We start from the raw sequence: 15,621 nt of genomic DNA, 5'->3' as shown, positions 1-15,621 counted from the left end.
GTTCCATTCAGTGTCTGTGCTGAGCTGGTTGAGCTTCTCTCATTGTTCTCATTACAGGCTGGGCAGCATCAGACAAGGCTTAGTCCATGCTTCCACCAATACAGACGGCGAGTTGCATTTGTAGTGGAAGATATGACCAGAAGCTTGGCACCAGCAGGGCTTCCAGAAGAACCACATTCAGAGAACAGGTGGCACAGTCACACAGCATCAAGTGTGGTTCGTAACATTAACAGCTGAAGGTGTAAAACACAACAGGTGTTTATTATTGCTTATCAAGGACTGCATGCTGCACCACGGCCACGATGCATCCACTCCACACAACACCGGTAGAAAACAGGCTGAGGAGAAAGAGGAAGGTGGCCTGAAGGTGGCCTCCAGCGCTCGCAGAGGTGGAAGAGCAGTACGAGGTTTTTTGCAGTGGAATCTTCAGCACTGTGAGAAGCTGGTGATCCGGAGAGTGCCTTCTGGCCCTCTCTTCAGCTTCACATCTCGGTCTCCATCAACAGCAACAATGTCAATAGCTATGTCCATTGTAACTCTCCCCCACACGTATTCAGGGGCGCTGGAACAATTTCTGTAGTGGGGATGCGTAGTGCTATTGAATCAAACTGTAAACCCTGTATATGATGGAAACCAATTCGAGCCGGGGGTGGGGAATCACCTCTATTTCCAGCACCTATGCATGTATCCCGTTCCTCTTGGGGCACATCTAAGGTCTGTGAGAGGCACTGTATTGTCAGGGCTTAACAAAAGACAAACTCTTCCCCGAAAATGGAAACATTTGCCTGTTGCTCCTCCACTTCCCTAGGCAAAAACTGCAGAGGGAGAGGCAAGTGAAAAGCTGGTTTTTTTTGAGGTAATATAGAAGGAGTTCTCTGCAACACCTTACTCCCACTGTCCCGGTTCTCCACCCAGACGCAGTCTGCGATCTCTCCCTGGTAGGTGACTGAAGGGAAGGCAAAGACCACGAAGGGCTCAGCAGCACAAACTGCCTGCTGTGTCTTCAGTCTGATCCATTGTTCTCATCCATGAAAGCTGTGCTGGGACTGTTGAGAAAGAAGGGCTAACTGCTCAGACAAGGAGTGCTGTGTGAATTCAGCTGAATGGTCTACTTGCTGGAGTCTGACCTGACATGTCACTCTTTCAAATCATTCCCAAAGGTGGGCTGACACCCATTGTGACCATGCCTTCATAAGAGTTGGAGGCACAGCTTTGACACCACTAATGGATTATACCTGATCCAGCTGACATTAAACAGATGACCGCACAAACCAGGTCAGCAACGCCCTGCCTTATTAACCCAGGCCCCTCTGGCACAGTCAGCTAGCCATGCCTGGAGGAAGAGGGACTTCACAGATAAATGGGAGACAGACAGGAATGCAAAGTGAGGAGCAGAGAAATCTACTCCTAAGCAGTCTTCTCATCAGGGACTCCAAGAAAGAGGAGGATCCCTGGAATAAAAGGCAGACCCCCTCTCCCTCATAGGCAAAGGGTCCTGTTGGAAAAGAGGGAGTTTCCTCCTCCAGAGCCTTGCAGAGAGACAGTGATGATCCAAAGCTGCAGGAAGAGGTCCTAACCATGTTAAGAACAGAGAATGCCTTTCTCCAGGGATAACTCCCGGTGTCCTCGTCGCATATAGAAGCCACTGGTACATCTCTGCGCTTCCTTTCTGCAGTGTTTTATGGCAAGTATGCGGTGTATGGAGGAGTTTGGTGAGATACCCATTTATGTTTAGTCATATTGTGTATGTATGAAAATATAACTGGACATGGAGGAATTGCTTTTAGCATGTTTCATTCACTTTCCAAGTGTTGGCTTTCATGTAGCTCCTGCATAGTACAAAGCAACATTGTTATTAAACATTTTATTTCAAAGGATTAGTTAGGGTTATGTTGCTGACATACAAAAGGATGGTCTGACCATTCATATCTTCATGTTACTTATTTCTCACTGAAAAGCTGAGCTAGTTATCCCCATGGGTTTCCCCTCTAGTTCCTTGGAATTAATACATTGGTCATTTTTATGTGACTCATATTCCTGTAGAAAGTTCCCAATGGAACAGATACCTCTGTGTTTCTCATGGCTCCTTTGAGGTCATGCTTCCTGATGCTTGCGAGAGCTCTGCCCCTAATGCAAACTCCGAGGGATATTTCGGCCTGAGCTGAGCTGTTGCGGCTGTTGTTTAATCTTTTACTCACTGAAAGCTGTCCAAAAAAGTGGAAGTTGCCCACACACATTCCCACCCCCACCCAGCTATGTTCATAACCCCTTATCCCCCTCATCCATTCTGGAGCGGTGCTGAAGTGGTGACACTGTTCTTCCTACTCAAATTGCACCATTCAAACAAATGCAACTAGGTCCAGATCCTCAGCTGGATTCCACTGGTTGCACTGTAGCTGTGCTGATTTATGCCAGCTGAGAATCTGGCCCACAATTCCTAGCGTGGCCTTGTCAAACACACAAGAGAGGGATAATCTGGTCTCTTGCTCTAATCAAACCTCAGACTGATCAATATAGGGCCACGAAGGGATTCTTCTTTCACGAAATGCATTGCACAGTTGGCCAGGTGCATTATGGGATTTAATGTTTGTAAGGCTGGATTTCATTTATGATTTTATTTGCCTTTCTCTTAAGCATCAGACATTGGCTACCTGCAGAGGCAGGATAGTGGATTCAATGGAGCAGCCTATGTCCCCATTTGACATGCTGAATGGTGTTACAGTACCAACACTATTGCGTTACACTGTGAAGAAGTCCACGCATTAATGAAATGGTGGCTGCACATCACCATTTCCAAACAGGGATGCGTAAAGTTGAAATCAATGCAGGGTGTTCAGTACATTTGAAAATACAGTTATTTCCTTCAGTGTCTACATATGGATTTTGGTGTGTAACTTTTGGAAGACACATTTGAAAACTCTGGCCTTAGTTTATATTACTGTATCAGTCCTCTTTTAGTACAGTTAAAACGATCCTTAAAAAATAATAGAAGAAAAAGTGTGCTGCAAGAATCCCTTTGCATAAGAAAAGTGACAAATTAGTATATGAAAAGCAATTAGCACAATGCACTCAAATCCCAGTGCTCTCTATTTATAGATCTCCAAAAGAGTTTTGTGCATCTTTTCTGACCTCAGTTACAATCCTTCTTAGGGAAGCACATGTGAAAATAAGGAGGCCGAATAAGAAGGCAGTTTATACCCTGTGGGCAAGTTACACTCACTATAAATGAAAAGAGGACAGAAGAACTGCTGCATACCATGAAGACTGCTAGAAACTAGAAATTGTATTTTTTAGAATATTCTTATAATTTGATTTTAGTTGTATTTTTTAAATTTAAAAAAATCTATGCATAAGGCACCCTACATGAGAAATTCAAGTTCCTTTAATCTCCAAACAAATTCTACAAGACGATCTGTCCAGTCAAAGCAGGAAGAAAAAAAGATCCAGCACAAAGGCAAACCTGATAGTCTTCAGGCCCACATTCCAAACACAAGGGGACTACTTTGCACTTGGAAGTAGAATACAGAAAACAAAAAGTAGTTGTTAAAACATGATGAGTAGACCCAAGATCAATCAAAATAGCTAAAAGGGCTTCTGAACAAAAAGGGCTTCTGAAACATTCAAATGGCAGCCAATAAGAGATTCCTGATGGATCTCCTTGGGAATGGAGTTCCACGTGTGACGAAGACTTACACCATCTTGTTGCTGAATGAACCTGGGAACGGAAAGCAGACATGACCCAGCCAACCTTATCTACTGGGTATGGACTCATGGTGAGATGCTTCAACAGATCATGGAAGGTGGGCTTTGACTCCTTTACTCCTGTTCCATGAAGGAAGCAAACAGCCATACACTTTAACCTCCAGATTAATTTCAAGGGAAACTCAGTTAGGAGTGCATTACAGTAATTGATTATCTTAGAGATGACAAAAGTACCTGGCAGTTGCATCGACCATGAGGATTTCTGAATGTGTTTTCAGATGGATTTGTATGCGTGCTTTGGTACTTTGGAGAGGGATATTTTAAGCATTTAAATAAGGAATGAAAAGCATGCATGCTAGCAGTGGGGACCCATGTCTGACAGATATAGGAAGGTTTTCCAGATAAAAGCTAGTCCCTGCATAATGAGCACATGTATTCCCAGAAGGGGCCTCAGAACACTTTCCACAACCAAAAAGTTTCACCTAACCAGGTGTCACTACAAAAGGTAGGGAGGACTCACTGTCCAAGAGCAATTCCCAGCTGCGGGGAAGGAGTGGAAGTTCTGAGGTTTCTATAAAGAATCTTGCTTGGAGCTTTATCTTTAGATTAGACTCTGACCAGACAGTGCCAGTTAAATTCAAGGAGTCCTGTGGCACATAATATGTGAGCATATAATTAAAGACTGTACCATAATGCATATACCCAAGGGGGGCAAATTAAGGGTCCTTTGGCAACTTTATTTCTGGCATTTCCCAACTTCTAAGGTCTTCATTTTGCAATCCTAACATTTTTTGTATGCAATTTTCTAGATCTTTAGAAATTTTCTAGATTTTTACCCCAGGAATTCCATTAAGCTGTATCATATTGACACCCATGTGAGCATTAGCAGGGCTGGAACCTTTAGCTCCACAGCACAGACCTCTGCTGCTTGACCTAATGGAGTAACTGATAACAGTAACAGGTTGTAATGCTCTAGGACAGTGGTTCCCAAACTTTAACAACCTGTGAACCCCTTTCAATAAAATGTCAAGTTTCATGAACCCCCTCCTAAAATGAATATTTCTAGGTATTTTCTCCTTTATCTGAGTATAAATTATAAAAGCAGTGATCTTGGAAATATAAAATTTGTTTTTATAACACGTTTATTACACACTATTATTATTTATCATTACAGTATTTTTATCACATTATGAAAATGGCAACATTCTTCTCACTTTTGTAGCTTGTATCACTTTGAATAAGCCTGTTATAAGACAAGGCTCCTATGTTTCATCAAGGACTATCTAACAGCATGAAGATATTTAAGAAGCCAACTCAAAGAGTTCCTCCTGCACAAGCATTCAGGGCTTGAGCAGTCCAGGCACAATGTACGTTACAACAAAGCTTACACTTGTTCTTCATAATAATTTTAAAAACAACACTAGCTGCCTATTTAATTTTAAAAACAGCAAAAAATATCCACCTCCCTTTCCATTTCTTATAAGGAGTCTTGAAGTTTAAATCTCCTAGTGTGATATATGTGCTTGATTTGATCTGCTTAGCTGCTGGTTCCTTGCTGCTCGGAGTCCCTAGGGAAGCTCTGTCCTCCATTAGGGCATTTTTCCCTGAGAATCCCCTGTAACATTTCGTGAACCCCCAGGGAACTACTGCTCTAGGAGGAACACACTTTGCCAGTGGGTTTCACAGATAATTACTGACAGCAGAGGAATCTTGGGTTACATTCCTGGTTCTGAAAGGGAATGTACTCTAGTGGGCTCAGACCCTTCTGCCCCCTTTTCTCCCCCAAGCCCAACTCCTTCTGTCCCTGTCATGTCTCACCTCCCCCATCCCTGGCTCCTCATGCCAGTCTCCTTACCTAGCCAGTCTCAGCCTCCACTCCCTGCCCAGACACTTTATCCTCATCCTAGTTTCCCCCTTCGGACTGCCCATCCAGATCTCAGTCTTTCCCTCACCCCATCATCTCATCCCCGACTCCCTCCCCAAGCTGCTTACCCAGTCAGTCTCAATCTCCCCCGACACAAGGCTCCTCATTTGATCTCAGTCTCCCTCCTTTTCACCACAGCAGTCCCCAGCAGCAATTACAGGTAAAGTCCTGATCAGCCTCTGCAGCCCTGGAGTGGAGCATACTCAATGGCAACAGTGCATGCCCAGTCTGGGCAGCACCTGGAGCTGTGACTGGAGGGAGCATGCTCAGTGCAATCTTTGGAGAATTTAGCTGCCAAATTCTAACAACTCTCTATTTACTATAGGTGAACTGAAATTTTTCAGATTTCTACTTTGAACAGATTTGGGTGTTTTTTCCAGGGAACAGCAAAAAGGATATCCCTGGCAGCAGGACAACTGCCACAGCCACATTTCAATCCCTGCTCCAAAGCATGGAGGCACAAGAACTTCTCAACAAAGTGGTTGTAAGAATCTTTGTGACAGTCTGTATCCCTATGTTTACCCCTTTTTCAAGACTACAGTAAATACTGTACAAAGTATGCCTTGTGAGATATCATTTGAAAGCTCATAATTTACTGTTATCGGCTTATCAAATTTAGTTTAGATCTAGGGTTCAGCCTCTTTAGAGACACAAGAGCTGGCTGCAAAGTCTAGATCAGGACCAAACTTTCCTCAAGTCCAGGAGTATTTGATATATTAAATCTATTCTATTCTATTCCATACACACACACTAAGTCATTCCACATCCATATGCTAACAAAAAAGCCCAAAGACTTACATTGATGACAAATAAAGATTATAGTTTCATTTTCCAATTCACATGGGACTTACCTCCTAGTTCAGGGCACAGTGTGCAACAAATATGCATTGCATTGTAATGATGTCTTCAAATTCCATCACAATAAGAGACAAAAGTTGTCTTTTAGTTGTTGTATTGATCTAATCAGGTGTATGGTCCCCTCACCCTCAAAGGCCTCCTACATGAATTTCAACTGTGAATATGTTTTAATTACTCAACAACAAGTCCAAGAAACAGAATTTAAGCACATACCTGCAAACTGGTCATAACCAGAAAAAATATTGTGAAAAGGTTTATATATAGTGAAACAAACTACATTTTGCTAGAAGCATATGTCACGATTCCTACCGGCGAAACAGAAAGGAGCCTTGAAAAATATAATTTTGTAGCTTCAAATGACTTTGAATAAGCTTAAGAGCTCTGCTTGCTCAGATCCTCCAATCCTCAAATCACAAGTCTGAATGACAGTATATGAGACAGGCTTATGTCTATGAATGACTTCAGACGTTGATCACGTAGACTGCATTAGAACATTTCTCTCACGTGCCAGCTGTCAGGACAACTATCGACATGTGAAAGGAGAGGGGGTCACATTCTGAAGCCATATAAATAGCACTTAGAGATGAGGGCTGGTTTTTAGTGAAGGCACCGGACTGGGACTCAGGAGATCTGGGTTCAATTGCCTGCGCTGCCACAGACTTAATCTCTATGTGCATTCAGTTACTCTTTTGTATAATGGGAACAGGAATATCCTCTTTCTTCCACCCTTTGCCAGTCTTGTCTGTTTAGATCATAAGGTCTTTGGTGCCGGGGCTGAGTCTCACTGTGTTTTTACAGCGCCTAGCACAATCGGGTGTCAATCTCTGTGGAGTCTTCTGGGTTCTACTGTAATGACGACTCAGCTTGTTTGCATAATAAGGGCCAATTTAATCTAAAATCAGTTATACCTATATCAGGCCTAATGTTTTTTAATTTATTTTGTTTACATCACAATAGACTTAAGTGTTTTCATCTCTATTTTGCTTCCAGTGTGGTCTAGTGAGGATGCACCTCTTTCAATGCTTGCAAAGTTCTCATTCACCTGCAGACCCTTTTGTCCGGATGGTTCTTTTAATGCAAGAACTTTTAAACTGCAGTAAACAAATAGCCACATCTTACCATTGGTGTCCGTGATGGTAATGCTGGCTCTGGTGCTGTCATTCCCTAGTTTGTTGCTCACTTTGCATGTGTATTCCCCAGCGTCCGCCAGCGATGCTTTAGAAATGTGAAGTTCCGAGTACTTCCTGTGGAATCAGGAGCAACATGTTACATCTTTTATCTGAGTAATAATCATGACAAGCAGCTAATGCATTTATCCAATGAAGAGATTCATCTTCTATCCTCTGACTATGCCAGTTTATCCCTACCAGAGTTTGGAGAACTCTGTAGAATAGGCACAGGAAAGAGCTGAAAGAAATACATTTGTTTATACTTTTCTGCTTGAGAGTTCTCATTGTTATTAAGGGAACTCTATGAACACCAGCTTTCTCCCTTCAAGAAACTGGACCAGGAGGTGCTCCGACACCACGGACATGGGTGCTGTACAAAATATAGATAGATTCTCCTGTCACTGAGGTTCAGGCTGCCAGTAGCAGAGTTCTGTGCAAGTACCGTAGCTTCTAGCATATGAATAAATAATTATGAGATAGCAAGAAGCTCTTTAAGCAATCTTTGAAACCCCACTAGGAAATCACTGTCCAGTGTTAACAAAAAATTGTGGACAACAGTGCAATCTGCTTGAGGCTACATTTTGTTCCTGGCAAGGAGATGTAATTTAATCAGTCTCCAAGGTTTTAAGATTAGATTTTAAAATGCAGAACTCCTGCCTGGTCATTTATTTGGTAGGAGCACATTCTAGTGTCACTCAGCAGGGCCCTGACCACAAGTAACCTCAGTAATTCCATTACCTGGACCAGTCATCCTCAGCTCTGTTTGGCCACAGAACAGGTACAGCACAGGAGGTTTAGGCATAGGCTTCCTCACAGTGCCAGGCCAATCTGGTTTAGCCCTGCCCAGGGCAGATCATCTCTAAGGATGAGAGGGTAATTCACTCTTTGCTCTCTCTACTGAGAGTGCCAATATGGTCGAAATTTGGGGCCACATGAAGTGGTGGTTGTTATATTGTGGACACTTGTGAACTCCCAACAGAACTAAGGCCTGTTCAACACCTCAACTGTAGGTCAACAGAGCGACACTGCTTGGGGTGTGAAAAATTCACACCCTTGAGAGAAGCCATCAAGCCAACCTAAGCCCTGCTGTAGACTCTGGTAGGTTGATGGAAGAATTCTCAAGGGGTTGATTACTACAGCGATGGAAAAACCCTTCTTTCGCCGAGGCAAGTGCCTATACTACAGCAACACAGCTGCAGCACTGCAGCTGGGTTACAGCCCGAGAGTCTGAACTCTCTGCACACAGGGTGCTAAGCAGTCCTCGAACTGAAATGATGGTCAGGAACGGATGAGCTGGGCTGGATTCAAATTGGAGGTGGTAACCTAGAGGTAAAAGGTTCTATTTACCCTAGTACCAATCCCCAGAGCCAACCAGCGCCCCTTCTCAGCTCTTCTTTGTGGCCTATTGGTCTTGCAACAGTATGGAGCAGTTGTTGCTAAGTCGCTTAAGGTTTCCTGTTTTCACACAAAGGGCTGGTCTACACTAGGGGGGGAAATCGATCTAAGATACGCAGCTTCAGCTACGTGAATAGCGTAGCTGAAGTCGAAGTATCTTAGATCGAGTTACTTACCATCCTCAAGGCGCGGGACCAACGTCCGCGGCTCCCCCTGTCGGCTCTGCTACCGCCATTTGCGTTAGTGGAGTTCCGGAGTTGACAGGAGCGCGTTCAAGGATCGATATATCGCGTGTAGATGAGACACGATATATCGATACCCAAGAAATTGATTGCTACCCACCGATACGGCCGGTAGTGAAGACGTACCCAAAGGCACAATTGTGGAGGGGACGAATCAGAACAGCTCTGATGCTTGTGGGGGGAAGAGGGTGGGAGAGAAACAGTGCCAGGCAGCCACTGCAGACTCAAGCCATCGGGGAGACAGGGGGCTGTAGACCAGCAGGCCATTAGCAGAGGAAGAAGAAGGCATAGGTCCAAGGAAGTAGGGCTGCAGGGGGTGGGGCCAGCAGCCAGGAACCGAGCCCCAGGTCAGGTGAGGGGTTGGGGAGCGGAGCACAGGTGGAGCACTGGGAAAAGGGCACAGGCGCAGGAAGCACCCCCAAGGTTTTATGTGGGGCCCTGTGCCCCACTCCCCGGCCGCTGGCTTCATGCATTAAACCTGGGGGTGCTTCCCGTGCCTATGCCCTGTTCCTGGCCCTCCGTCAACTCTCTGCTCCCCAACTCCTCACCTCACCTGTGTCTCATGTTCTGGCCGCCGACCCCACCTCCCACTCCCAGGGCTTAACTCCAGGGGCCCCGTGCCTGGTCCCACGGCCGAGGCTCTGCTCTTGGCCCTGCACGTGGGGTCCCGGCTGCTGCCCCCAATGCTGACTCCTCGCCCCACACCCGCCCCCAGCTGTGGCCTCAGCCCCATTACCCCGTCCAGGTCCCCGCTCCTGGAGACACAGCCCTGCTCCCAGCCTCTGCGGGTGGGCGGACAGGAGTTAAGAGGGATGGCTCTCAGCACCCTCACTACTAAAAATGTTCCAGCGCCACTGGAAGAAGGAATTGGCCAGTAGAGCAAAGCAGGGGCTGGCAGAGCCTAGGCAGGCTAACTCAGGATGCTACATCACCCCACTGATAAGCTGAGAGGAGGCCAGCTAAAGTTGTGGAGCCAATTCATGGAACAGTATTCACTGACCCACTTTCCTGGCTGGATTCAGGTGGCATGATGCTGGCTGCTTGTGGATGATGGGGGATAAGAATATGTAAGAACACAAGAATGGCCATACAGGGTCAGACCAATGCTCGATCTAGCCCAGTGTCCTATTTTCCAACAGTGGCCAATGCCAAGTGCTTCAGAGGTAATGAACAGAACAGGTAATTGAGTGCTCCACCCTCTGTTCACTCCCAGCTTCTGGCTGTCAGGGGCTAGAGATACCCAGAGCGTGGGATTGCATCCCTGACCATCTTGGCAAACAGCTAACAAACCTATTCTCCATGAACTTATCTAGTTAGTTTTTTGAACCCGGTTATAGTTTTGGCCTTCACCACATTCCCTGGCAACGAGTTCCAAGGGTTGACTGCAGGGCCAGCCTAGACCAAATGGCTCAGCAGGTGAGGAGCATCTTTGGCACTCCCCCCTCCATTTGTTAAATGTTTGAATACCTTATGAGATTTTATAAAGATCCAGAACATTCTAGGTGGTTAGTGAAAAATGAATCCACATACAGAATACCTGAAACATGTAACTTCAAACATTCTATTTTCCTTTTTTTCACTAACAACAAAAACAGCATCCCAAGCCTGGTGCTCAACTGGTTGCCTGAGTCACCTGCCCCTAAATCCAGCCCTGATTGACTATGCATTATATTGGTTGTTTTAAACCTGTCGCATATTAATTTCATTGGGTTACCCCTGGTTTTATGTCAAGTGAAGGAGCAAAGAACACTTCCTTATTCATTCACTTTCTCCATACCATTCATGATTTTACAGACTTCTATCATATCCCCCCTTAGCTGTCTCTTTTCCAGGCTGAAAAGTCCCAGTCTTTTTAATCTCTCCTCTTATGGAAGCTGTTCCAAACCCTTAATCATTCTTCTTGCCCTTCTCTGTACCTTTTCCAATTCTAATAGATCTTTTTTCAGACGGGGCAATCAGAACTGCATGCAGTATTCAAGGCAGGGCATACCATGGATTTACATTGTGGTATTACATTATCTGTGTTATTATCGATCCCTTTCCAAATGTTTGCTTTTTTGGCTGCTGCTGCACATTGAGCGGATGTTTTCAGAGAACTACCCAAAATAACTCCAAGATCTCTTTCTTCTGTGGTATCAGCTAATCCATACCCCATAATTTTGTATGTATAGGTTGGCTTATGTTTTCCAATGTGCATGACTTTGCATTCATCAACGTAGAGTTTCATCTGCCATTTTGTTGCCCAGTCACCCAGTTTTGTGAGATCCCTTTGTAAGTCCTCACAGTCAGCTTTGGACTTAACTGTCTTAAGTAAATTTGTATTGTCTGCAAATTTTGACACCTCTCTGTTTACCTCTTTTTCCAGATCATTTATGAATATGTTGAATAGGACTGGTCCCAGTACCGATCTCTGGACATCACTATTTACCTCTCTCCTTTCTGAAATCTGACCATTTATTCCTACCCTTTATTTCCTGTCTTTTAAAGCAGTTGCTGATCCATGAGAGGACCTTCCCTCTTATCCCATGACATGGGGATAAAATTCTTACAAAAGCAACTGGAGAATGCAAAGTATTGCAGCTTAGGGTTATAGTCCTGTGCAAGACCAACATTCAGCTGCACAGGAATAAAAAGCACAGTTTCAATAGTCTCTCATATTTTAGACTCCCACCCACATTTCAGCTTCACGTTGAGGGGTCTACTTTCCTCTCTCTCAATTATCAAGATCCATGAGAACCATCTATGCAGCACTTCTGGCAGAGGAACAAACCCTCTGCTCTGCACAGTTGTAATTCTTCATTAAGTTTAAGTGATATCTTGACTTCGAAAAAACAGTGAGGTCTAAACTTTTAATTTTAGAATAGAAAAAGGAAGTTAGGAGATGAAAATAAGTCAAATTAGTTGTGGAATTCTAACAAGCCTGGCATTTTGTTATTTTTCTTAAGTGCAAAATCCATAGCAATGGTTTCCAAATCCGAGAAAGAAACTGAATATTCATAGCATCAATGGTATTATAGGTATTATTGTTAGCTAATGCTACAATTTAAATAACTGAGTGCACATTCAAACTCATTAATCACTTTAAATGAAGAAGCAGCCAAAAAATGCTGGGCTCATATGCATGCATGCAAGGAAGAAAACCCCACCCAGAGTGCAGACAAAGCCCAGACTAGAGGAGTGCTCAGTGTCATAGACTGAGGGTCTCAAAGCCGGGTCCTCAGGGCCCCAAGGCAGGGCTCAGGCAGCGTCCACCCAGCAGCTTGCTGGTACCAGCAGACAGTGTGGGCTGGTGGACTCTAGCTCACCAAAGGCACCACCCATATTAGAGGAGACGTCCGGCCTCTCCAACTGGTTCAGGCTCACTTTGCAAGCCACAATTCGCACAGGAAGTTGTCTGAGCAACTCAGGGAATCCCTGGCTGGCTACTATATTTGACTCTGCCTTCTCATCTGACTTCTGAGCCCTGCCTCAGAACATAAGAACGACCATGCTGGGTCAAATCAAAGGTCCATCCAGCCCAGTATCCTGTCTTCTGACAGTGGCCAATGCCAGGTGCCCCAGACGGAGTGAACCTAACAGGTAATGATCAAGTGATCTCTCTCCTGCCATCCATCTCCATCCTCTGACAAACAGAGGCTAGGGACACCATTCCTTACCCATCCTGGCTAATAGCCATTAATGGACTTAACCTCCATGAATTTATCCAGTTCTCTTTTAAACCTTGTTATAGTCCTAGCCTTCACAACCTCCTCAGGCAAGGAGTTCCACAAGTTGACTGTGCGCCGTGTGAAGAACTTCCTTTTATTTGTTTTAAACCTGATGCCCATTAATTTCATTTGGTGACCCCTAGTTCTTGTATTATGGGAACAAGTAAATCACTTTTCCTTATTCATTTTCTCCACACCACTCTTGATTTTACATCCCTTTATCATATCCTCCCTTAGTCTCCTCTTTTCCAAACTGAAAAGTCTGAGTCTCTTTAATCTCTCTTCATATGGGACCCATTCCAAACCCCTAATCCAGGGGTCAGCAACCTTCCAGCAGTGGTGTGCCGAGTTTTCATGTATTCACTCTAATTTAAGGTAATACATTTTAACATTTTCTAGAAGGTCTCTCTATAAGTCTACAACCAAACTACTGTTATATATAAAGTAAACAAGGTTTTCAAAATGTTTCAGAAGCTTTATTTAAAATTAAATTAAAATGCAGATCTTATTAGTTTACTGTGATCCTTGCCCTTGCTTTTCCTTGCTGAGTTTTCTGATGTCTGGCGGCATGTATTTGGATACTTTAAGCTGCACACAGGCTTCTGAGTGATCAGTTGTTAACCGGCTGGAACCCCAGATCAGCAGCTGAGGTGAGTGGAGCTGGCGGGTGGTAGGGCTGAGAAGGGCCGGAGGCAGAGGGGGCCTGCGCTGGAACTGCAACTGGAAGCAAGGTGAGTGGGGCTGCGGCAGGGACCCCGGCTGGCAAGGGGTCAGCAGCCGGAACCCCAGCCCGCCCAGCTCTGGGGTTTCGGTGGTGGGCTGAGCATCTCTGCCCGTCCCTGCTCGGAGGTTTCAGCCACCGGCTCCTGCCAGCTGGGGTCTCAGCCCACTGCCAGCCTAGGGTAACTTCACACAGGCCAGCAGTGGGTGCTGAGTGGGACCGGTGACAGGACCCTGGCTGGCAAGGAGCCAGCAGCGGGAACACCAGAGCGGCGCTCAGCCTGCCCTGCTCTGGGGTTTCAGCTGCCAGCTCCTGCCAGGCAGGGTCTCAGCCAGCTGCCAGCCTGGGGTTCCTTCCCCCAGGCCAGCAGCGGGTGCTGAGTGAGACCCCGGCTGGGAAGGGGCCAGCAGCAGGACCCCCCAGAGTGGCGGTGGGCTGAGCAGATCAGCCCACCGCCGCTCTGGGGTTTCAGCAGCCAACTCCTGCCAACTGGGGTCTCAGTCCACTGCCAGCTGGGGGAAGGAACCCCAGGCCAGCAGCAGGCACTGAGTGGGACCGGCCGTGGGACCCCGGCTAGCAGGAGCCTGTGGTGGAAACCCCAGAGCTGTGTCGGACTGAGAGGCTCAGCCCGCCACTGCTCTGGGGTTTCAGCTGCCGGCTCCTGCCAGCTGGGGTCTCAGCCCACTGCCAGTCTGAGGTTCCTTCCCACAGGGCAGCAGCAAGTGCTGAGTGGGACCAGCGGCGGGACCCCAGCTGGCAAGGGGCCAGCAGCGGGAACCCCAGAGCAGTGGCGGGCTGAGCAGCTCAGCCCACCCCACGTGCCATCAAAAATTGGCTGACATGCCACCTTTGGCACGTGTGCCATAGGTTGCCGACCCCTGCCCTAATCATTTTAGTTGCCCTTTTCTGAACTTTTTCTAATGCCAATATATTTTTTTGAGATGAGACCACATCTGTACGCAGTATTCGAGATGTGGGCGTACCATGGATTTACATAAAGGCAATAAGATATTCTCCATCTTATTCTCTATCCCTTTTTTAATGACTCCTAATATCCTGTTTGCTTTTTTGACTGCTGCCTTGTTCCTGACTCCTGTCCCTGTTCAGCTCTGCCCACTAAGCTTTACCATCACCATTCTAACCACTAGGTCTAACTGCCTACATCCCAGTCTATGACACTATCTCTGTCTGTCATCCAGAATAGCTATCCATAAGCAAATATTCAAATGAAGCTAAAATGGCAGCCCAAACTGCTGGTCACTTGCATGCAGCATTTCGTAGGTGGTTTCATTTCTAATATCAACAGCCAGGTAAAGCAGCAAGCACAGATTATTTGGACACACAGGTGCCAGGCAGATTTGAAATGCACACAAAGAAGATAAAGAACTGAAATGTTGCCATTAGAAGTGGGTAACTGAGTGAATATTTTACTAACAGCTGAGAAGACATGGACTGGTGTCAGACTTTTCTGAATGGTATTACCTGGTATGTCGACTTATACAAAGGAAATGTTTAGTCTTTTGTAGCAGCCAGCCCACTGACTTTCAGGCAGGCTTGATGAAATAATGGGTTCAAAATGTCAATATGGGATTTACCTGTGATTATCCCAAGGTGAACAGCATCAGATCACAAACCCACTCCAGCAAGCTAATAGGCCAAGGAAATACTGCACCTGTGACACTTCTGCAGATATCATTAGCTAACAATATGCATCAGGAAATTGCACCAGTAAATAACAGACTGCAATTTCATCTCCTCTACACCAAAATCTGTTGGTTCTGGTATCTGTTGCTCATACCTTCCCTGTCATTTTAAAGGAAGCTGCAGAGCTACTGCCTCCATTTCTGTTTCAGTAGTTGGCCACTTATTCTGACTAGCACATATTTTTACATTTTGTTTAAAA

The 15,621-nt window shown here is 45.5% G+C and overlaps 1 protein-coding gene across 3 annotated transcripts in view; it reads right to left on the bottom strand.

Moving 5' to 3' along the window:
- NRG1 (neuregulin 1) overlaps positions 1 to 15,621 on the bottom strand; it is an 843,690-nt gene that overhangs the window by 190,619 nt on the left and 637,450 nt on the right. For all 3 annotated transcript variants that reach the window (XM_030566617.1, XM_030566618.1, XM_030566619.1), the window contains exon 4: positions 7,604 to 7,728. In XM_030566617.1, coding sequence (XP_030422477.1) covers positions 7,604 to 7,728 — 125 coding nt within the window. The remainder of the gene's footprint in view (positions 1 to 7,603; positions 7,729 to 15,621) is intronic.

Source organism: Gopherus evgoodei, chromosome 6 (assembly GCF_007399415.2).
Source record: "Gopherus evgoodei ecotype Sinaloan lineage chromosome 6, rGopEvg1_v1.p, whole genome shotgun sequence".
NCBI classification, from domain to species: domain Eukaryota; kingdom Metazoa; phylum Chordata; order Testudines; family Testudinidae; genus Gopherus; species Gopherus evgoodei.
This window is presented reverse-complemented; position numbering and strand designations above follow the sequence as displayed.